Genomic DNA, 25,396 nt, shown 5'->3' with positions numbered 1-25,396 from the left:
AAATACTTATGTACGAAGGGAAACTAATGGTACATACGCTGTTTCTAAACTGTGCAAGAAATTGCAGTTCCGATTCCGAATTGCAAAATGTAGTCGGATTGGACCTTTGGCAAAACATAAGGACATCATTTGAACGATTGCACAATCATTCCGTATGCCGGAACGAGGACATGCCTTATAATTAATTTGCAGATATCCCTGATTTTCGAGGGTTCTTGCAAATGAGGAAGCAAACCGTTCGACTTTCCTTCGTTTCACAGATGAGTGGGAGCCCTGATTCATCAAGGATGTTCTCATTGGACATTGGGTGGTCATCGTAACTGGCTCGCGCAGCACCACGTCACAACCACCGCCGCTGCCATATCTCTACGAGAAACCATCCATTTTACGAGCTGATGGTCATTTTCAGCGTTCAGTATGGCAAGACATCGGTCAGTGCGACCACTCTAGCGGAAAGTGGCTCGGCACACCACACTGTCGTAAAGGAAGAACGCCGTATGAACATTCGAGAGTTGCCAAATTTCCCCCGATAAAACGCTCATTTTGGAAGAAACTTATACATATTTTACCTTGAAATTTTCAGATATTCTGGATTACAGTGTAAACTATATTATCCGAAAAATTAGAAGAAAAATATCTTCAACTTCCCCAGTAAATGTGTACTTTTTCGAAGGAAATTTGGCAACGCCTGAAGGTTCATACGGCGTTTTGCCTTTACACGGCAGCACAGATCGCGAGACCGCAACGTCCGTTCGTCGTCATTGGCACTAAAAATAGAATAAAAAAAACAGCGGCTTCCAACGACGGACAAGAGGACACGGGACAGGCTCCGGGTACAGGTACACAATACCATATTCGTGGCAGTGGCGTGGCGTGCACAATCGATTATCGATATTTCCCCGTTTGAAGCTATGGTAAAGAATCGATTATTAAGGTGTTCGTTGCGAACACCCTGTTTATCGATTCTTTTCCGTAGGTTTAAACGGCAGATCAATCGATACATCGCGAACCACGCCACGGCCACGCCACTGATTCGTGGGCGGAATAACAGTGCTGGGGCTGCACCGCGACGACAAGCCCGTGATATAATGACGCTCCCGTCTTGTACATCAGAAAATCAGCGATGGAAAAACGACCCCAGAGCCCAGACAGGAGAAAAAAACCACTTCGAGTGCATCACATCGATGAGAAATGATCCGATCCACATCTCAGAAAGAATATCAAAGATGGCGGATGCTTGTATCTGACATCGATTGATGATGACCTCATCGAAATTACTTCAAAATAATCATGTGGATTAAAAAAAATTCTTCAAATCAAACAAATTCTTTACCCCAAAAAATTTTTCCCTAAATCAAGGAGATTTTGGGAGGCACATCCCTGATGGAAACCCACAGTTTACTCATGTTTCCTCCCAGATTCTTGGAATTTTCGTCACAGTTAAGAGAAGTTGATTGATTTGAACATTTTTAGGGTTATCCTTCAGCATCGATTCAATGTAGATCGTTAAATTTTTGCACAAAATTGTATCGAGAAAAGGAAGAAAGGAAAAATGTTGGTTTTTAAAATCCATTCCTTGGAGAATTCTTTGATTTTGCCGCCGAGGATTTTATTTCCCCGATAAATAACGGTATTTTCTGATTGCTCTAGATCCTAGATATTATGAAAGAACAAAAATGGGGGTCGAACGAAGACTTTAGAAGAATTTTAACTTGTATTTCAAGGTGTTGCTCTCAAAAATTGTTTGATGTGTTTCACGGCACAGAATTCAAAAATCGACCCCGCGAAAAAATATATATGTTGGCCAAATTACCGTTTTAAGGAAGAAAGTGAGCTAATTCGCTGGTGATTGATTTGTGCGAAACGAGAAATAAACGAAAAGAGGTTAATTTAATTTCCCAAATATTAACTTCACCCTTACAGGAGGACCGTACCGAAACCAGATTTCAATTTTACATTCCTTTTGGTATTCGAACAGTTAACTGCACTTACATGAAATCATATTATGATTTTAACATGGAACTGTGGATCTGAAGATAATACACTGTTATGTTGAGAGCTATTCAGGAAAAATTTGATGGACGCCAGTGTAAAATCTACGCACGTTGATTTCTCTCTTGAGAGGTAATCATGCTGATTTTCCGAATTTCCTTAAAGTCTCTTGTGGAAAATTATGACGGACTTTAAACCATCAGTTTAATTTAATGAGCACTTCACAGAATGTTTCATTACGTTGGACCATTTCATTGACGAGGATCTATTGACTGCTCGATGGAAAAAAATGCTAGATAAACAGAAGAGGCAATTTTAATTACCTGAAGAACAACAAACGACTTGGCGCTCTCGTTGGCGAGATAATGAAATGGCTGAGGGGGACTTGAGCTGGCGTTCTCCCTTTGGTCCAAACAGTCCATCACCGGGAGCCTTCACGGCTCCGTCCTCCTGACTTTTTATCCTGCAACAAAATTAAACACATTATTTTAGACAGTGTCCCTGGAGAAATACCTGTAATAATTATAAATCCGTTAAGGAACAGCAGAGAAGAACAAATCCAAATCAATGAGATGCATTACGTCTTGTTAGAAAGCCTGATACAATAGTTCCGACTCAAACGTACTAAAAATTGCATATAAGAATCAGAGGGGAGGAGGATGCTAGGTTCCTAGGCATCATGAATCCAATCTCTAAGAAGTTTCTTCTCTTTATGTTATTTGGACCAAGCTCATTAGAAAGGAACCAACCCACATTAAGTTGAAACTGAGAAAAAGAGGTTTGAAATTGTATTCCTGCATAAGGCTTGTTAGTCCAGCATTTACCCCCATGGTCTATAAGGACTACCCATTTCATTCAATAGGATCACTTCGTGCTCTGGGTTGCCACAGAATTTATAAAATGAAGTTTCCCTGAAGTCCCTGACACATTTTGGTGAAATTCCCTGACAATTGAAGATGGGACGGATGGTTAGGAAGGCATAATTGAAAATAGTTTCCGGGCAAAATTTATTGTTCAAAATCTCAAACCCGTTCTAAAATACAAATGAAGGTGATTTAACAAATTTTCCCTGACATTTTCGTCATTTTCCCTGACATTACCCGGTTCTTCCTGACTTTTTAAAATTCCCTGACATTTCCCGGTTTTCCCTGACTGTGACGACCTTGCGTGCTCCCTAAGTCTTCTTTGTCTATCGCTTTGTCTATACATTTCAACAATCCACCCGCAAGCACCTTTCGAGTCTCGGTTAACGCACCCGGAGCCAACCTCTGACTCACCCGGTGGCGCTTCCCAGACAGGTGTCTCGCAGATATCTCGTCTGTGCCAACTCCGCGGTGTAAACTATAGAGTCCCTTTATGCTGAGAGTCAAGACAATGTGAATCCATTTCTGATTGGTTCCCGTATCTTAGGCCTTCACTGTGTCACAAACGGGAATAAAGATTACATTTCCACCGATTGCAAAGATTATATTCTGGAATGGACCAGGGAATTGCGGGTTCGGCAAGGAACAAACGGAATGAGAGAAGGAACGGAGAAAGGAGTTTGAGAAAGAGCCGATCAAAGATTACGAAAAACGTTCAATTTCTGTAATCTTTATTCCCGTTTGTGACTCCATGAGGGGGTGTTGTCTTGACTCTCAGTATAAAGGGACTCTAGAGCCAACCTCTGACTCACCCGGTGGCGCTTCCCAGACAGGTGTCTCGCAGATATCTCGTCTGTGCCAACTCCGCGGTGTAAACCGTCCATAATCGACGCGCCTCTCGCGTCCCGTCGTCGTCGAGGACCCCGGAGCATGTACCCTCGCGGAGGGGGTCAGGTGCCCCCGCACGTCGCTTACCGACCTTTTCAACAGCGCGTTCATTTCCACCGACAGCGGCGACGGTCCCGGGTCACGTGGCGACACGACGCCGCTAATGAGCGCGGCCCGTCTCCTCCTCACTCCGATCTCAACCTCAACTTGAGCCCTGTTTCATATATAAACCCATGCTTTCTGGGGCTCATGCGGGGCTCGAGATACGCCCTTACACCGGGGGGGGGGGGGGGGCGACGTTTCGTATGTAAGTTTTCGCGTGAGACGCTCCTTCCGCCCATGTTAACATTTCCACGCGGCCCGAGCGGCGCTTACGTAAGCCGCGGGATCATTGTTTCTCGGTGTAATTGCAGTCGGAAATTTCGCCGCGCGCCGACCCACGCGCCTGTGCCCCTGCCCACGCCCTCCATCTGCGAAACCGCGTATCTTCATCCGGGTTTCGGCTGCGGTTGCGCTGTTCTTGCTCGGGATCGAGATGAGCCGTCACCTCTGTCAGTGCCAGATCCGTCCACTGCACTGCCACGTCACTCCGTTCAGCCACGCCAACATCTCACTCGACTTATCAATGGGATGTGTTTCTTCGAAAAGAAACTATACTTCGCACGAACCCTATGAACGTAGTTCTTTTTAGTATGATACGCCCGATGGGACTTTCTTGCCGGTGGATTGACTCGTCGTTCCGCCGTGGCTCAGATGCGCAACGGACGTAGTTTCGTTGGGAAATGCGACTACGAACAGCTCTGCCGTGCCGAGGAAGAACGCCGTATGAACCTTCAGGCGTTGCTAAATGTCCTCTGATGAAATAAGAATTTTCAAGGAGTCTGTCGGATATTTTTCTTCAAAATTTTCGGGAAATTTTTTACAGAATTTAACCTAAAATACCTGAAAATTTCAAAGGACAGGATGCATAAATTACCTTGAAAATACATGTTTTATCCGGGGAAATTTGGCAACTCTCGAATCTTCATACGGCGTTTTTCCTTAGCTCGGCTTAGTTACCCTCGGGATACTGAAAGTTTCTTCTAGCGACGGTAAACATAAACAAATTACATTTCGTTAGAGATGGTTTCCTTTGTCATGGAGGGGTCGCGATGTGCATACTTTATGCTAGTTCACTAGAGGGTATTCGTCAAGTTCATACAGTGACAAAAAGTGACCGACATTTTGTGTTAATACTGGAAGTACAATATGAAGTAACCTAAAGGTGCAATTAATATTTCCGGATTACTTTTCCTTTAGGCTACACTGACCAAATCTTTGGGTTACATTTTTCTATTTCATTTGACGCAGAAGACGATACAGAAGGATCGTTGATGAAATGGACGTCATTTTGCAAGAAGAAACAAATCTTTCGACTCATTTGTGTCAGAACCTTCCGACATGGAGAAACTAATGGAGAATATGTTTCTTCTAAGATGAGCCAGATATAGGAGTTTCCTATTGGAAAATGTAGACAAGATGTTAGACAAGGCAATCTAGCAATCCAGGGAGGAGGCAGCAGGGACATTTGCACTTTGCAGACAGGTCGCCGTCGTCGTGGCGGTGATGAGTCATGTCTCATGACGGAGAGCGAGCGTCGCGTCGCGACGCCGAGTTATCCGCGCCGCGACGCCGCCGGTGAGTAGAGGGGCTCATGCAAATTCGTGCCTTTGTGTCGTTAAGATTAATTTGTATAACCGGGGCTGGGAGCCGAAGCCGGGTCTCATCAGCTCATGCTCTTGCGACACGCACGTGGTGACGTGGTGTGGTGTGCTCCTGCTGACCCCCTTCGATCTCGCTCCGAGACGGGGACGACTCCGTCTGGCGCCCATCTGGACCCGGGGGCTGGAACTAGGAGCTCCCACTGGCAGCCGGGAAGAAGCCCCCACTGGAGATTTCGTCATATCTCTCATTTTTCAAACCTAGGACACAAGTGGATTGCATTTTGCAAAAAGGAACCACTAGCATTGCAATGTTACTAAGATTGTGCAACTTCTTTTGTCTTGGAGGAAAAACCCGATTATCCATTAGTAGTTTCTATTTTACTCGCTAAAAACTGTAAATTTAAGACAAAAATTACCATCTAAATTTCATAGTTTTTTACAATTTCCGAAATTTTATTGCAAAGGATGAAGTTGCACAATCTTAGCATCATTGCAATGCTAGTGGTTCCTTTTTGCAAAATGCAATCCAAGTATGCCTGATTCCCCACGAATAGACCAGGACTGCCGTGCTAAGGAAAAACGCCGGGTGAAAATGCGAATGTTGCCAAATTCCCTCTCAGAAAAGATTTAATTTTTGAGAAAATTATGAGTAGGTATCTTTCCTTGCAAATTATAGATTTTTCAGATCAAATTACGAACAAAATCCTCTGTATGATTCGAAGAGAAATAATCACAAATTTCCCCAAAAATCAATGATTTGTCGAAGGAGATTTGGCAACGGCTGAGGGCTCATACGGCATTTTTCCTTAGTACGGCAGAGTAGACAAAGGTACAAAAAGCATTATGATATCCTTCTTCATCAAAATTTCACATAGAACACGATTCGCCAAACGAAAATGGGCCTGTTGCACAACTTTTTTTTGTTGCGTGTAGCAAAAGAACTAAGGATTCTGATGTCACGGGAATTTTTCCGGAGTTTTTCCACCACCGGAACCCCAAAAATTCAACTTAAAAACGCTTCAAAATGCGGATTTTCGAAACTGTCACTTATACGCGGGAACGGGTCCAGTGCACTCGTCACGTCACAGTACGTAACAACCTCGACTTTTCGTAGCTTACAATGTATTCTTTCACGAGGAATTGGCAACCGCTTGATGAAGAGACCAGGTTTGCCATGGGCTGTGATGTCACGAGTATATCGGATCCGTTCCCGCGTAAAAGTGACCGTTTTGAATGGGTCGGTTCCTAAAAAAGCTTTTTGTGAGCTTGAGAAGGGATTTCAAAATTTTTCAATAGCACCATCTTTCTTTTCGTAAAATTTGCCATTGGAATCGGTCATCAATTCGCAAATCTCGACTTGCAACGGGCCACGGATGGGCCAGCGGACAAGGAGCGAATTTCAGTATTCTGATCTGTGTGAGTGATATATGCTGAAGTGCTCTCCTGCCCGACCATACTGCCATGCTAAGGAAGAGCGCCGTATGAGACGTTGCCAAGTTTCCTTCGATAAGAACCAAATTTACTGGGAAAATTGTGAACATTTTTCCCCAAAATTTTCAGTCTATTTTGTACGCTATTCAAGCTAAAATATCTCAAGATTTCAAAGAAAAATGTGCGTAAATGTCGTCAAAAATTCATGTTTTATCAAGGGAAATTTGGCAACTCTCGAATATTCATACGGCGTTCTTCCGTATCACGGCAGTATAGGCCGCAAGGAAAACGTGGCAACGGAATGAACCTAATGGATGGAGCAGACAAACGCTTGAGTTGCTTTGGTCAGACGAGGAGTGTTGCGGATTTGGATTGGAGCATTTTCAGACTAAGTGGTGCTTTGACAATGATTTTGATAACTTTTGCCGCAATAAAAGAGATTACTTTCGCTCTGACATTTTTCACAGCGGCTAATCGCTGCTTTACGAGCCGCTCGGAGCACTGAGCGAGGACACGTGCTCGAATTGTTGCACAAAATGAGGTCCCTAAACAGCAACTTGATTCCTCTGATGGGTGAGAGCTCCGTTTTAAGTCCCACTACGTCCAGTCGACATGCGAGGTGTGCCGCTGCCCTTTCTCTTCGAGCTTTTGATTGCACTTTCATTCCAATTAAGTGTCTTTTGAATCTTTCTATTCAATTGATGCATTGGACTCTTTCTCGATCGGAGAATACGAATCGCGAATCGCGGAACTGAGGAATTCTTTCTTGATTCCGCCGAATGTCCTAGTGTCTCTGCCGCGTTCAAGGAGCGACCTTCAGATCTTTAAATCAAAATTTTGACATCTGAAGCGTCCATGAAAACTCGACTGATGAGACTTTGACGTGGCATTCTGAAAAAAATTGACAAAGCAGCTGATAGTGAAATGTGCTGATAATGATGCAAATTTTCTGTTTTTTCAAGAATTCTGAACAAAATGATCCGGACATGACAGGTTTTCACTTTAATTGTCTGTCTGGCATGAAAATGCTTTCCCCATGACGAATTTTGTGCTTGAGGCTGAGACCGAAGACGGAACCATATTGAAAAAACTCGACGGAACAAGAAAACTCTAAGTTGGGAAGCAAAGTTTTTTGACTTTACACGGTTGGCAAAAAATCAACTTAGGTACTCCTCCAGCTTATTTTTTGAAAGCTAATCATCGTGAACGGCTTTCCTTCGTCTTGCAGACAGTCCAGTATCCCCCGCAGTATGTCCCCCACCCCCGGACATTAAAGGGCAAACGCGAGTAGATGTGGCAATAAAAAATTAAATTCTGTGTTCAAAAATTGTCTTCATCTGAAGAAGAATGTTTCTCCTTCACTGCTGATCAAAAGTTTGTTCGAAAATTAGATTAATTATGAACCTATAACCAAGTCACCTGACCACTCATTTACGCTCTGAAAAAAAATAAGTTACGGGCTACATAGACATACCATCCGTTCCGGGCTCATGAGCCGAATGTTCCGGGTGCTGCAGCCGTAGTTTCGATTGCTCCGGGTGCTATGCCCGGAATTTTCGGCCTCTGAGCCCAAAACGCGGACGGTGCGTCTACATAGCCCGTAAGTGCGGATCCGACGGTCGGAATTTTTTTTTCAGGGCGGGAAATGCCCAAATTTTTTCTTTTTTTAAGTTTTACGCACCTACATACCAACTCGTTTACTCCGAGACTTGGACAAAAAGATTCAGCTCGATCGATGGATCGAGCTAGCGCGTCAAAGTAGGCACGAAGTGCGGAAGACGAACAAGAGAAAATCAATCTGTTTTCGTCCGACGGGCGATCCAATTGAGTCGGGAGCAAGTCCGAGTCCGCGGACAACGACCAACGGGTCCGCGAATACATTGGCCGAGTCACCAATCATCGAGCCACCACTCACCGCAGCTTCGTCTCACAAGCTCGATTACCACACGAACAATTATCGCTGGAAATGGTACACCACGCAGCACAGGCGGAGCGGACAACAAAAGAAAAACGGGGATCCGTTACTTGTCACAACGGACCGGTCCACCGCCGCCGCACTTGCGACAGCTTTCTTCTCGTGATTGAGTTTCTAATCACCGAATAGAGGCGGCTCGCACCATCTGCGACTATAAATAGGAGAAATGACCACGGGCACCGTGCTTTGCGATACATCGATCGATCCGTCATTTAAACCTATGGAAAAGGATCGATATACAAGGTACACCCTAACTATCGATTCTTTACCATAGCTTCAAATGGGAACATATCGATGATCGATCGATTACGCTTCGCCACTGACGGGCACTCCATTGGCCTTAACCTATTTATGGCCGCGGTACCGTTTTGCCATCGACCGCCGAAGATCGACAGATGTCCAAGCGGCATCTGCCGATGGGATGGGATCATCATCGAAAGGATGGCTCATTGTGAATATTTTACCGATCAGGAGGAATGTGGATGAGATTCGGGCACCGGATGGACACGAGTCGAGCTTTTGGACGAGGGTGGCCGGTCCAGTGGCATCCGTTTCAAAATTCCAATTCGGCGCGTTGTCAACGGCGAGTCGACTGTTGCAATATCATCTCGATGACGGCTGATTTAAAAGTTTTTGAAGTTTCTAAACCACTGAATTCGTTATTTTCGGCGAAGGCTAGGATCTGAGATCCGCTACTGTCTTTAACTTAGCGATTTAATTTTTTACAAGCGAACGTTTGAACGGATTCCTTTGAAAATTATATGGAAGTTGCTTCATGTTATGCAGAAAATTCACTGAAATTTGCACGAAAATCCGCACAAATGTTTTCATGTAAAAAATTAAATTGCCCAATTAAACGGGACCATAGCTGATGTAGCTTGCTTCCTGTCTGCTTAACGTGGTCCAAATGAAAAATAGACCCAGAGGTCAGAGTAGCTAACCTATACTGGAAAAAAAAGAATCTTAAATTTGCCGCCGAGAAGTATTTCTTCTTAAATCAAGAATTTTGCTGGTTAATATAAGCTACTTTTTTGCTTAACCCAAGCATTATTTTTCTTGAATCAAGAAAAAGTCAGCTTAAAGCAAGAGAAAGAAAATTCTTGGCGGCAAATTCAAGAATTATCATGGTTGATCCAAGCTACTTTTTTTTTTAGTGTATAACACTAACTATAGCAAACTGAAGTAACTAAGCAATAGCATTTGATTTTAACGGACAGTGAGTCTTGAGTTCATAAAAAAGAAACCGATTCCACAGCGCGGATCCGCACGAAACAAGAGCTTTCTTCGCCAGACTCCATCGAATGGAGACCATCAAGCTGAAGACAGCGGGTTGACCGATGGTCCGGGCTCGAAGACCAGGCATTTCATCGTCCCTCGGACGTGAGGTCGTATCTCAATCTCTACAAGAACCCTGTTTTACATATAAATCCATGATTTCTGGGGCTCATACGGAAATCCAGATACGTCATGACGCCAGAGGAGCGACGATTTGCCTTGGGATCGTGAACCGTTTAGCTCAACGTCGGAGATCGTAAACTTTCTCGAGCGCATTCAAATGGACGAAGACGCGTCGATACCGGTGACAAATTGACGTCGGACGTATCTGCGTGGCGCCCGTTCGGAGGAGTCCATAAAACAGAGCAACAATACGTTCCGTCGGACGGCTCGACGCCCCCCGCCCGCGAGTTTAAGTGAGCCACCGGGCACCCGACAGGAGAGGCGCGGCCGCGGTCGGGTGTGCATAATAACTACCGTGCTACGGCAGACAACCGCCTTGCTCTATGTGCTACTAACAAGGATCAAGATGTTTACCAGTTATAAAATACCGAAATTGGGGACTTGTGGGGACTTATAGGGGTTTTTTTTAAAAAAAAAAAATCGGGGACTTTTCCCCCAAAATACTAAGGGAACGGATGCTGGTTACAGCGTTAAAAGGCGTACTTTATACGACCAATTTTACAAGTCGTGTTGAACCGATGAAAATAAACGAAAAACCAAGCAACACTTCAGTTTTTCTATTCCTGGTTATACCGCGCCGCCGCGGCCGACGGGAAAATTTGAAAATGCCGGTCTTCCGGACGATTTTTGTCATTTTTTGGGAATTTGACAAGAAATTTGGGACTTTCGGGGAGATCGGGGACACCCTTCCAAAATCGGATGGACATTGCGGGCTATTGGGGACCGGTAGACACCCTACTTAAGGATAAATCAGGAGTACTAAGCTGAAACCACGTTGAGGTTAGGAGCCCTGAGTCAACGATCAACAATGGTAAGTAAGAAAAAGAAAAAGTAACCAAAATCTTCTGTTAATGTATGAAGTAAAACACGAAGTGACACCCAGGGGTGCAAAAACCTCTCGACCATGCGACCGGGCAGGTCGCGGTCGGTCGCGTGTGAAAATGGAAAGGCCTTCGAAAACGATGTTTTGAAATGAGAAAGCTGGCAAAATCGCGATTATTTTGGAAAAACTGCGATAAAAATCATGTGTTTTTCGTAGAATCGCGGTAGAAATCGCGGGATTTGCTCAAAATAGCGCCAACTTATTCGTTCGAGCAATAAAAAATTATCTTTGCGATTTTTTTAGAGAAAAAGGGGGTTTTCAAAATCGGAAGGCCACTTTAAGGAATGGGAAGGCCTAGAACTTTCTGCACCTCTGACACAACCTGTTGGTTGATTTTTTTGTGTGTGTTAGTCTCCCTCAGTCAAATCAAATTGATAAAATCTTAGGGTTGAAGTCTGCGTCGTGTCGGTCGTTGTGTCAATCGTAAAAGCAGTCGGTATGAAGACAGTATAAACGCCTTCAATTTTTGGTTATGCAACATAGACATCCATCAAGTACGAATAGTCGTATCAAAGGCGGTTGAACTAACAGTGCGGTGCGGCGTATCTTGGCAATGTCGGTGTCCAGAGAGCGTAAGCGCCTTCAAATTTTGGCTACGCAACATGGACATCCATCAAGTACGAATAGTTGTATCAAAGGCGCTTGACCTAGCGGTGCAACGTATCTTGGCAATGTCGGCATGAAGAAAGCGCAAGCGCCTTTAAATTTTGGCTATGCAACGAGGACATCCATCAAGTACGAATAGTTGTATCAAAGCGATTGACTTAACGGCCCGGAGAATTTTTCATGACCTACGGATAGATTGGCAGCGACGCATCACACGGTGTGGCATGCGGCGGCCTGCGGCTCCATTCAGATGCCTGGGACTATCCAATGAAAGGCGTGTCCGTTCATTGAAAAACACGCATCCGTAGCTGCCAAATTTTTCGTTGGCTTTACTCCTGGGATTAAAAACTTAACATTTGAACACATTCTGTAAGCTAACGCCATCAAAACAAGATTCTGTGACTAGCGCAACTGATCCATTCCTACGTTGAACTGATCAATCCAAACAGGTAAACTCGGACACACCGCGCGCGGGTAAAAAACGCGGGAAATGGCGGCTGCGGGTAAGCTCGGGCTGGAAATTAGGAATTTTGATGACCTTGAGAGGCGATGACTCTTGCACAATGCGAGTGATTAGCTCGGATAACAATACTACCGTGCTGAGGAAAAACACCGTGAGAGCATCTTAATATTGCCAGATTTCCTCTCAGAAACTATATAACTACTAAAAAAGTTATCAACATTTTTCCTTGAAATTTTCAGACACTTTAGATGGTCAAATTACAAACAACATTATCTGAAAAATCGGGGGGGGGGGGGGGGATATTGAGAAATTTTCCCTGGAATTCGTGACTTATCACAGAAAATCTGGCAACGTCCGAATGCGTCATACGGCGTTTTTCCTTAGGACGGCAGCATACCCTTCGGCGGCGGCGCACAGTGGATCGAGTCAATGGGGGAGGTCGGACGAACTGTGGAAGTTTTAAACGCTTATTACTCCGTTTATACAAGACTTTGAAGTTCTAAAAGTGGCTCCATTGGTTTTCTCGTGAAATTCTCTTCAAGAAACACCCCTCAAAGTTGAAAATGAGACGAAATAAACATAAATATTTGCAGTTCTTGTCAAAAATTTCATGTCCGACCTCTCTAATTGACTCGATCCACTGTGCGGCGCGCGGCATGCGGCAGTGGATTGGACGGACAACACCCACACCGCGGCGGGCGGCCGGCACCGGGGACGGAAATGACATCAATCGGCATTCCCATTAACCGTGTTTCCTGTGCTTATCCGACGGATTTCCCGCGAATTTCCCACGCCTCTGCCGCCCATTACAGCCTCGGGCGGCGCAGCAGGACTCTGCCGGGAAATTCGTCCCGACTGAAGCCGACAGAGGTGAGTCTCAAGGTGGCAGAGACAAGAGATCCTCCACTAGTATCGTGGCCATGTTGGAAGCTTTTACTTTCGAGACTTCAGCTCTCCACTGTTGACTTACCTACATGGCTGATGCTTAACAACGTGTTGGCAGTTTCGTTTTGCAAACAAGCCGAAAAGAGCCGAAGTTTGGGAAACTTGTTCGGCTCATGACGTCACCCGAAGCTCATCATCCACCATGTAGGTTGATCAACAGCCGAAATTAGGGTGATGACTGTTGCTCCCTTATACTTGTAAATGAGGAATTATTGAATGCCCGAAAGTAAAAGCTTCCACCCGTCGCCAAGAGGCAAGTGGAGGGTCTCTTGTCTCTGATCTCAGGGATATTTCCACTATCCTCGCCATATACGCCGAAGTAAATTTGTCAGTTTCGCGGGTTTTAGAATAAAATTTTGATGCTTTAATTCTTGTCGAGCAGCTAAAAATATTAGGATCTGTCCGAACGGAGACTTTCTACGTACAATAATTCACTTACGTTGAGAACAATATGATAGTACTGGAGGATCCATGAGGTTTCTACATACCTGAAACATAAAAACGTTGAAAGCATTAATTTATTTCAAAAAATAAAGGAAGGAGCTATGATACATCCATGCATCCTGATAAAGCTTATATACCACTGGGTGAAACATACACAAAGAGTTGAGGAGCTTTTCAGAAAAAGAACCCAATCGAGAAAATCGCATAATGAGAAAAATTGGAAATTTGTATTAGTTCTTTCGAATCTAGCGACTAACGGAGACTCATAGCGGAACTTGGATGAACGCTCAAACGCCCCTGATGACTAACCGACTATAAAAGGTTCAGTGCTTTTTAAGTGTAATCATATGAAAAAATTGGAAAAATTTCGAAAATTAGGAATTCTCGCTAGAATTTCGACAAAAATGACGTACGGAAAACAACGAGAAAAAACGAGGGAACGCGGTGCACGAAAACAGGGAATCCCAGGGGAAATACGCAGTTTTGGCGATGAAAAAGCTCAATTTTTTTAGCAAACGTTTTTTTCTTCTTTTTTTGTCTTCCGGGTGCATCTCCTTTCAACAAGCATGAACAACATTTCACACAACGGAGAGTTCGGGAATCAACTCCTGAAGGAGATGTTAACAGGAGTTTTCAACACGGATCAAACGGACTGCGTTAAGTAGAAAGGAACCAAACCACATCAGCTATTGCCGGATTCAATCGGGCAATTTAATTTTTTTCATGAAAACGGTTGTCCGGATTTTTGTGCAAATTTCAGTGAATCTTTTATACGGTGCGAAGCAAATTCCCTAGAATTTTCGAATTAATCTGCAAAACGATCTCTTGTAAAAAATTGAATTGCCCAGCTGAATTTAGCAATGGCTAATGTGGCTTGGTTCCTTTCTGCTAAACGCGGTCCATATGAAAGAAGGTTAATTGAATTTGAGGGGAGGCTTGGAACTTACTGCACCTGGATTTGTCTCTTGAATGTGTTGGAATTCGAAATCTATACCATGCGCGGCGATCTTGATCACAGTACCAGCTTTTTTACGTGCGGGGAATGCAATCCTGAGGGATCGAAAAGGCTGGGTGAAAAATGCGATCGACCATTAAGAATCACTATTCCTTCATACTTCGAATACTCGCCGTATTACCGCAGCGGGTACAAAAGGAATCAAGCGCGCATTCAAGTTTTAAGTAGAGAACATCGGCAACTCTGCGCTAAATTATCCTTACAGTGTTGCTGGGAAATAAAGCGAAAATAAAATTGTTTCCGCAGTTGTGCGTGCGTTCACGGCTATTTTCTGCTGCGTCAGTTGTCACACTTTTATCGATTTATTACTTACTTTTCCGAGTCTAGATTTCTCTTCGTATCAAAATTACAGTCTTCGACACTATTGCCAGATGGCAGAGAGAATCTGCAAAATTAATATACGTATAGAATCCCGAGGCAAAAAAGAGGAGAAGTATGAGCTCAATTTTTAGTTTATGTGACATACCTAAGAAAGTGTATCATCCACTGGACCAAATTTTCCCCGTCACATCAAATTCGCACATTGAACATCGAAAGTCAGTGATACTACCGATAGAAATTTGTTTAAACATTTGTTTCAGAATAGAGATACATTTGAGTCAAACATTCATACTTCTGATCTCAGTTTTAATTTAAGTGCAAGATGTCCTTGCGTTGATCGCCGTTTCATTAAACTAGCATCTTGGGGAAATGAGCAGTGCAGTTTGCCTACGGGAAGTCATTTACAAATTGCGTGTAATGGTTGCGGGAGGAGGGGGAGGCAATTTATTGCGTTACAGTGCATGAACACGAAGGAGAGTATGGGGACAGTCGGTGTTACGAAATGCAACCACATAAAAGAAATCATGAGCTTTTTCACCGAGAAAAATCGCGGCTCATTTCTTATTGACGAGTGATATAAATCACATGTAATGAAATTAGGGATAAAGTTGAGTTAAAGATAAGAGGATACGTAGTTAAACACTTAAGCACAGTCAAAAACTTAACAAAAAAAGAAACTTGGAAAATTCTATTCTTTCGAATTGTTTTAATCAAGACCTATGGATTTTTTAAACTATATTGCAACACTGCAGGAAAATTAACGCATCGAGCGCAGTGCACTCCACAGAGACTCGGCTTATAAGTGCTAGATGTATTTCTATGGTGCAACATCGAAACCGCACGTGTTTCGGTTTACGATGTTGCAAATATCCAGCCGTGTTCTACTTATTAAAGGGTTGGCTAATCACTGTTGTTACCCTAAAATTGGTCGGATTTTGTTTCGCCCTATCGAAGGTATTCTCGGAAAATTCCGTTAAAAAATTGCTGTATCGTCTTGAACTAACTGCAGTGAGTGGTTTTGGAAATTTTGAAACACCACAACCACGACTGCCAGTATACTTTTTTCCACAGTTTCACCATTACTGCCTACTCTTGACGTCAAAAGAACCCTTTAAGAGATAGAATACGGTTTGTTTGATCATAATAGTATTTCATTGCACACAGGGAACAAGCCTCCGCGCAAACAGGCGCTATTTCGCCTCTATTTCAGGGAATCTGGGGATTTTAGCGCCGCGCCGTACGGCTAAAAAGAAGATGCGCCTCCGGGGTAAAAGTTTCAGCGTGTGTTCAAAGGTCGCTTGAAGATAAAACGATGCAAAACTTACATTCTTCAGCATTTTGATACATATGTCTATATGTGTGCAGAAAATGTTAACTGTGCATTGTTGCTGCATTACCAGAACCGGCTGTGAACCCACGCTAAAAATAGCTACTTTTTTAAATTAAATCTTCACCAAATCTCCTGATTTTCGAGAAACACACATATTATATTATTCTCCTTTGATACATTGATACATATTTTCCCCCATCAATTTAAATGAGAATAATCAATGCAGATTGTGCAACATTTCAAAATCATGAGTTATAAAACGCTGACTATGCGAGTATAAATATTAAAGCCAGACAGACCGGAGCGGCGCGGCGTGCTGCCAGCGCGAGAGGCTCACTGGTGCCTACAAACCTAAGTAGATACTTCACGCATTGCACAATGCTTGAAGTATCCACTTAGGTTTGTAGGCGCCAATGCGCGTGTCGCGCTGGCCGCCCTGCCCGCCGTGCGCCTGAAGCAACTATTTCACAACAGAGGTGTTGCACAGTATTGTACGAAATTGAACGTATTAAGAATGACAGGCATCATTTAAAAGTATAGATCTTTTCTCGCGAATAAAATCTCTCAAAATATTTTATTTTTTTAAATAAAAAAAATAAAATAATAATAAGGAATAAAAATAAATTTTATTCGGAAATAAAAACACTGCGTCGCAGAGCGTGAGGGCTATAAGAGCGGCATTATATATGTAAATTCCCTGACGCATTTTGATGAAATTCCCTGACAATTGAAGAAGTGACGGATGGTTAAGAAGACATAATTGAAAATAGTTTCCGGGCATTTCTTGTTCAAATTTTCAAACCCATTTAGAAAGCAAATTAAGGTGATTTAACAAATTTTCCCTGACATTTTTGTCATTTTCGTCATTTTCCTTGACATTTTCCGGTTTCCCCTGACTGCGGCAACCCTGTAAAGTTGATCCTCGCGTGTAGTCAGACGTTCTTTTGCCCGAAAAACGACATGAAAACGACGTCCAGCGTTCGACAGAGAAGGTTGTCGGGTGGAAAAGGATCCTTCTGGTGTGGGACGACCGAGGCCTGAGTCGTCGATCACGACTGCCGATCGGGTCGGAGGTCATCGATTCCTGTTTTCATTCATTTCGAGCGATTTCATTGTGAGTCTTGAGACTCTCGGAACCGCGACGAAAGTGTCTGGCGGCGCCCGCGGAGTGCCGAATGGATGCGTGGGCCACAAAGTAGCCAGATTGTGCGATAAAATGTGAATATTTAGCAGGAATTATACCTATGAATCAGTTATTTTCAAAAGAGAACAATTTTGCATGAGCCTTGGCTTGCATAAATGGACATGCTAACGAGGACTCGTCGAGGAATGGACCTATTTCTTCTTGAAATCAACTGATTCATATGGGGAGAAGGGGCAATTTTTCAACACTTTCTGGCAACAACGGTGGACCGTCCCGTGGAAACACTCCCATCAACGTGAGATGACTTTTATTTTAGACTACGACGACTGTAAAAGGGCCACGAGTCACTTTCGTTTGTGGCCCGTCGCGTCTCCTCGGCCCTAAAACTGCAGAAATTATACTGTCGTGAGTAGGAAAAACGCCGTATGGATCTTCAGGCGTTGCCTAATTTCCCTTGATAAAATACGGATTTATTGAGGCAGTTGTAAATGTATTTCATCTAATTTTGCAGGCAATTCTGCTCGCACTTTATTCCAGAAAATTTGAACTTTCCAAGAAAAAATAAATTCTTAAGAATCTGCTTCTTCTCTAAAAGACTTTCTTCCAAAATACAACTTTTTTATCACATGGAATTCGGCAATATTCGAATGTTCATACGGTGTTCTTCCTTAGCAAGGCAGTAAACGCGACTTTTGTTCACCTCGGATAGTCAAAAGTCAAACCGATTTGCGACGGCCGCAAAAAATTGCGTGTGTCACCGGAGGGTCACTTTCTACATGATTTGTTTGACAGCAGTGGCGTGGCGTGCTTTGCGATCCATCGATATTTCCCCATTTGAAGCTATGGTAAATAATCGATTATCAAGGAGTTCGCTGCAAACACCCTGTTTATCGATACTTTTCCATAGGTTTAAATGACCGATCAATCGATATATCGCAAAGCACGCCACGCAACTGTTTGACAGAGCAAGTGTGTGAAACGTCTTGTCGCTGCTTATTTTCTTGCGGCGGAGTTTGATAAAAGTTGGCAAGATGTGTGCATGAGGAAACTGGGCCAGTTGAGTGGGTTTAAGAATGCGTAATGAATTGTTAATGGTTGTAAAAGGGGTGCGACCCGCCATTTTGCATTGATCGGATGAAACAGAGCCAATAAATAAACGGGTTTCGTTAATTTAACTCATAAAGTTTGTGCGTAGAAAACCCATGTTTTGATCCGATCGAGAAAGCATGTGTGAAAACTAGAGGCGTGCGAGTTGAAGGGGGACCTTAAGATAGTTTAGTAGAAAGGAAAATTTTTGCCGACCTTGAATAAAATTCAGCAATATAACTTTCGACTCGTCACCGCGAAAAGCATAATACCGAAAAAGAACTTCGGTGATTCCCACTTTTAAGTTTACTCTAATTATTGTAAAAAGTGTCTTGAAATGGTAGAACTACAAAAATAAAAATGCTGTACTTAAGGTGATTCGATGGACACCATATTTTGTGTCAGAACGCCATGTAATATGTCGCATCGATTGATTCTATTTTTTCAGCTATGCTGGTTATTTTTCTCGAATTTTGAGATCGCAATTTTGTTGCCAGGAGACTAAAAAATTCACTTACCAATGTTCACAAACAAATTCAACGTATTAAAGGCGTGGTGTCTTTAGAGGAAATATATCGCATTCGACACTGATATCGAAACTGCACTCGCATGCGATATTTTTCCTCTGAAAAACCACGCCTTTAATACGTTGACTTTGGTTGTCAAAATTGATATGTGAATTCTTTAGCCTCCTGGCAACAGAATTGCGATCTCAAAATATGAAAAGTATGACGATTAGCTGAAAAATGGGACCGATCGATGCGATATACCGCATGTCGTTCTGACACAGAATATGGCGTCCATCAAATCACTTTAAGGTTCAAAAATTGTACATTTCCGAGAGATGCCAAATATCCCCGGACAAAATGGAAAGTTAAACATACTTTTCCTTGAAATTTCCAGGTATTATACATCTAATTGCGAACAATAGTGTCTGAAAAACTAGAAGAAAAATATTCACAATTCTTCCAGTAAATTCAATTTCTCTTGAGGGAAATCTATGAACGCCCAAAGGCTCATGCGGCGTTTTGCCTTAGTACGACAGTGTAGTGTTTGGATCAGAGCCAAAGTGTTTACTTTTCATTTCATTGTTTCATTCGGGGGTTTCCATAAAATCACCAAAACTCTAAATCTTCATTGCTCAATTGCTCTGTTCTTTCTTAGCCTTCCAGACACAAAAACATAACTACATTTCGCGATGAACCCTGTCGTCGCAAAAACTCAACGGTTCCCAAAGCTCATCTCTGAGTGTAGTTACGCCTTTTCGTGCGCCAAGCGACGATCTGATCATGAACTCTGACCCTTCATCGTTGAGTTCCGAGCGATAAAACACCTTAATGCTCTCCGCGCCTGTCGAAAACTCCACGATGCCTCGCGTGACTCAAAATTGGCTGTTTTACATAGGAAATGGAACTGTTACCCAGCACCGACATTACATTGCGACATTCGGAGCTGCGACTCAAGGATTTCTCGATGTAAAGACGTACTTGACCTTGCGGGGGCATCATCAAGCCCTAAATTTCACGATCTCTGCCGCGGCTAAATGACCGCCGATGCCGAAAATTAAGCCGCGATTCCAACCAGTGGCATGGCGTGCTTTGCGATTTATCGATTGTTATGCCATTTAAACCTATGGAAAAGGATCGATAAACAGGGTGTTTGCAGCGAACACCTTAGTAATCGACTCTTTACCATAGGTTCAAATGGCATAACAATCGATATATCGCAATTCACGCCACGCCACTGATTCCAACCTAAATTATTGGGCGAGTTGAATACAGCAACACGGAGCGTAAGAATTACACAGGGTAATTTGCTGGTGTCCTCATAAAAGTTGCCTGCGACACCTATAATCAAATATTTTAATGAATGACCCATGAGTAATTTGCTCTTTATTTATTGCGTGGTTGGATCAACTTCCGTTCCGTGAACGCCCCATAGCGAAAAATAAACTTTAACTACAAACTTCATTTACAGATTTGGGCTTTATGACTTTGCAACTTGCAAAGGCTGCAGCGTGTTGACAATAAAAATTTAAGATAATTATCGAGATCACTAGAAAATAAGACGTTGGAAACTGTGTCGAGGCGATCGAGGCATGAATGATCGATTAGCGATATTTCCCCCAATTGAAGCTATGGTAAAGAATCGATTAACAAGGTGTTCGTGGCGAACACCCTGTTTATCGATCCTTTTCCGTGCGTTTAAATGGCAGATCAATCGACACATCGCAAAGCACGCCACGCCACTGAAAACTTGAACTTAGAATTAGACATAAAAAGTGCACAACTCTAAGGAAGCTCTAAGGGAAAACGTCGTATGGGCCTTCAGACGTTACCATATTTCCTTCGATAAAAAACTTGGAAAATCCTGAATTTTTCCTTTTCAATTTTTCAGACAACTCATCGTCCCTCTAACGTTAGAGCGTATCTCGATTCCCACGTGAGTCCTGTTTTACATGTAAATCCAAGCTCACTGAAAAAAAAAATTAGCTTGAATCCAGAGTCCAGACTCTTGAAAACAATGACAAGAAAAAATACTCTTGATTCGATCGGATTTATGCTTGAATCAAAAGGAAATCCGCTCAAATTAAGAGGCTTGGTTCTCGATTTCAGCCAAAATCCGATTGAATCGAGAGTATTTTTTCTTGTCAATGTTTTTAAGAGTCTGGACTCTTCGACTCAAGCGACTTTTTTTTCCAGTGCTCCCTGGGGCTCAAGCGGACATTTAGATACACCCTTACACCAGAAGAACGATGAATTTTTAGGAAATTGAGGCAATTTTGCATCAAAACTGCTTTGCAAAGCGGGCAATTTTGAAGGTTGAGTGATGGAGCCGCAAACGAAGGAATTTTCACTCGACCAATACAGTGATGGGTCTCTATTTCTCTCGGTTGAAAGCTTCCGCTTTCCCGGCGGCCGCGTGCCGGGCTTGGACAATGGACCACGCACACGGCCGGTGTTCTCGTCGGCGACCGAAGCAAAGGCGGCAAGTCAAGAGGCAGGTCCCGGCGCCACTCGCCGCGCGGCGCTTCTTCAATGGCACTTTTTGCCGATAGTCATCAGGAGCCGCCATGTTACCGGATTGTGTCACAAAATTCCCGTGTTCCGACGGTTGCGATACAGATTTAAAAAAAAAAAAAAAAAAAATTGCTAGTTTATATGAGGGGCTTGGACAACAAAGCGCATAAGTGCGGTTTTTCAAAAAAAGATGAAGTATTAATAATTTCAATTGAAACTAGTCTTGAAAAATATTCTGTGAAAAAATTCACTGCTAAAATCCAAGTTTGCACACCCACGGCGAAGACAACGCAACGAAACGTTGTCTTCTTAGTCACCCTTGCGGAGGATTGTAAATACAGTGAGAGATGTTTTCCCGATGACTTACGACGGCCGACGCGGTGGCGCTCCACACCGGGTGACCGTGCACAGTCCCACCGAAGTGAGAAAGGACACCGCCGAAACGCCTTCAATTTTATACTACGCAACACGCATATCCGGAGAACACGAATAGTTGCATCAAGGCTTTACATTGAACGGTACGTCGTTAGATTCGTACCCCGTGCCCGTGCCGCTTTCAATCCTTCCACATGCAACGCGGGCATCCGGAGCACCCCTTTCTGGGGCTCATGTGGAAATCGAGATACACCCTAACGTCAGAGGAGCGGCAAAATCTCTAGACCCAAGTACCAAAGTGCCCAATACACCTGCGAGCTGGACCCGCGTTTTGAACGGCGATTAGGCCTTCGCCTTCGGCCGTTTCGGCGATCTCCGTAGGTAATAATCAATCAGGTTGCAACTGGCCACCCTCATCTCACTCAAAGTAGGATCGGATCCTTCTTTTTGCGTGTAGACGCGCGTCTAGCGTTTCTAGCAAGCAGAAATGTCTGGCGCTTCACAGTTGGCTTAAAAAGAAAAAGTCCTGATTTCCAGTAGAATCCGGCGAGGATGGAGAAGAGCGATGATGCGGGGCGGCTAATTTGTCATTCGTCTGCGCGACTCGGCGACTGCGAGCGCGAAGATCGTGGACAACGCCTCGACACACTTGCGACTTGCGTTCGCGCGAGATTCGACGGTGACGCCAGGGGCGCGAGGGGTGGATGAGTCCCGACCCGGCGACCGGGGCCGGTCGGCCCTCCACAGCCACAGCCGATGCGGCCCGGCCCGGCGCGGCGCGGCAGCTTTCAAATCCCCGCGGCCGGAGCCGTTTTCTCGACGATTTCTCACACGTTGCGAGCGACGAATGGTCACCGCTCGTCCGCGTCCGCCGCTCGCCAATCCCGATAATTGCCGGCTTCTTCGCCGCGCCCCATCCTCGAAAACTCCCAGTCAAATTATTGCTAGGAGTGCCGGGTGTCCGCCGGTAAAAATGAGTCGCTCATCGACTGCACCTCCGAATGCAAAAGCGACAGATGCAACCAGCCGACTGATTATTGAACTTGATAGACAAAGCTATGGACTTATAGCGTCCGCCATTTTTGGGTCCAAACAGTTCCACGAATCTCAACATGGAGTAGCCTATCAAAAGTGATAGCCACATGACGATCCTCTCTCGATCAACTTTTACTCTACAGCAACCCCAATAGTAGTGGGCTGATTATTGAAATTGATAGACACAGCGATAGACAAAGAAGACATGGAGAGCATGGAGCGATCCCATTGGTTGAAATGGGTGGTTCTAATAGACTAAGAGGGAAAATGATGGACTAGTAGGGACTGTGGTCGGTTGCCGTTAGTTAATCTATTACTTACTTACTTTGTCCATTGCGACTGCCCGCCTCCACCTAATATGATCCCTTCGTTTGCCTTTATTCTTTTTGTCCTTAGCTTGGTCTTACGATTTCAGTGATCAGCTCACATGAGTACAAACTGCAGGGAATGGACGAAACAGAGGTGTAAAATCTGCCAAATCATGCTACCTGCGGATCGCGCGTTCGAAGAGGAATCTTTTGGGAAACTTGAGAAATTTTCAAAAACGAATTGTCCAAAATTACACGTAAAAATTTTTGGCAAGAATCCCGACGTTTTATCAATTTTTATCAATTTTTGAGAGACGTCCCGGGAAAATTTTCAAAAATGAAGAGCAACAAAAAGTAATTTTTAAAGCAAATTTACAAAAAAGGGGCAATTTTTGATAGATTGGATATGTCACGGTTTCATAAACTCGTACCTTCCATCTCGCTTTTCCCGCTTTCTCTCGAGCTTCGCTGCGGGACGGATTTCAGACCCTGACGGATTAGGGTATGAGCGAACCCATCTGCGACACCTACGTGGGTAGGACACCAGCCAAAAAAAAAAGAATATACAATCTGTAAAAAAAAAAAAAAAAAAAAAAAAAAAAAAAAAAAAAAGATTCCTTGTGTAGCGCAACAGACCCATCAAGCCGGAACTCGGGGGACGGACGGCAACGCTGGGATGCTGGCTGCTTGGTGGCAGCCTTTGTAGGCGCAATTTATTCTCACACCTCTCCGATGGGGCACTTGTACACGTCGATCGGGCCGATTTCCACCGCGTATCGAGCACCGGCTGAGCAAGACGTGTAGAAATTAAACTTCAAACGATCGGTATTATTTGCAGCCTCTTGCCTCTTGCTAAAAGAGCGAGAGCTCCAGAGACGCCACTTCCCGTGATCATCGCCACCGTTGTCAAATTCCCCACTTCCGAAATGCGAATTTCGCGTCTTGTTCTTCCGTTTGCTTTTACAAAAAACGGGGGTTACGGCTTTCTTGTCTACCTGCATAACTATATCTATGATAACTGGAAAAAGTCGCCGTGCGAAAATTGAAAATAACTTATGCGACTCTTTCTCCGATTGTGTTGTTAAAACAAAGGACAGAAAATGAGTAAGAGGGTTATTTACATGCTGAGTTGCCAAAATTGTGTTCTGCGTTAGGTTGAATTTTGAGTGAAGATGGTTTAAATTGATACCTACGAGAAGTAAATTTTCCAACATTTCTCGGGACATAAACCCCCTCCCGAAACTGCCCTTGTGCACATTGCGAAAAACCCAGACCTTCCTGCGTACAAAGTGTCTACTGAAAGTTCATTTTGGATTCTCCTCATTTTACAGATATTTTAAATAAAATTTCCTGATTTTTTGCTGCGAATAAACTGACACTTGTTTGATTTTACATGATTTTTTTTTTTAATGATTCCAGTCAAATGTTTTACTTCTGCAAGTGCTAAACTGCACGTGCTTGAAAAATGCTTGACGCGCTCGGAATTTCCTGATCCTCGACCAAATTTCTCGATATTTTCCAGATTTTTTTCTGAAGACATCAAATTTCCTGATCTTTTCCGGTTTTTACTGATGAGATACACTCTGTCCTAGAAGAGTGGGGGTGGCACCACCACCACCCCCCCCCCCGCACGAACCCAGGAAATAGTCTAACTACGCCCAAGAAATCCAAAAAAAGTAATTTTAAATACCATCGCATCGCCGAACCAAAAAACCAGCCAATGGAGATGTTGCATGTGTGAGGAATTTGCGATTTGACTATTGATTCTTATGTAAAAGTTCGTGAGAAACACGATGGTGCCAATGGTTTTCTCTGAAATCAACTCCCAAGCTCAAAAAAAGCTCTCAAGTTGAGGCCAAAATGGAGGGGATATCCCACCCTACCCTGTGAGTCCACGTCTACATCAAGACAAACTCTCTATGCAAAGATAGGGAGCAAATACATTAGCAGTGATGCCGTGTTTTCAGTTTTGGAGTCCCCAAATAAAGTGGCAGCCCTGTCAATGTATTTGCTCCCTATCTTTACATGGAGAGTTTGTCTTGATGTAGACGTGGACTCTCAGGGTAGGGTGGGATATCCCCTCCATTTTGGCCTCAACTTGAGAGCTTTTT

General features: G+C 43.7%; 1 protein-coding gene across 1 annotated transcript in view; it reads right to left on the bottom strand.

Moving 5' to 3' along the window:
* jvl (javelin-like) overlaps nt 1-25,396 on the bottom strand; it is a 254,717-nt gene that overhangs the window by 39,591 nt on the left and 189,730 nt on the right. Inside the window, exon 3 of the mRNA XM_019045446.2 lies at nt 2,316-2,455. Coding sequence (XP_018900991.2) covers nt 2,316-2,414 — 99 coding nt within the window. The 5' untranslated portion in view covers nt 2,415-2,455. The remainder of the gene's footprint in view (nt 1-2,315; nt 2,456-25,396) is intronic.

Source organism: Bemisia tabaci, chromosome 3, assembly GCF_918797505.1.
Source record: "Bemisia tabaci chromosome 3, PGI_BMITA_v3".
Taxonomy (NCBI): Eukaryota; Metazoa; Arthropoda; class Insecta; order Hemiptera; family Aleyrodidae; genus Bemisia; species Bemisia tabaci.
This window is presented reverse-complemented; position numbering and strand designations above follow the sequence as displayed.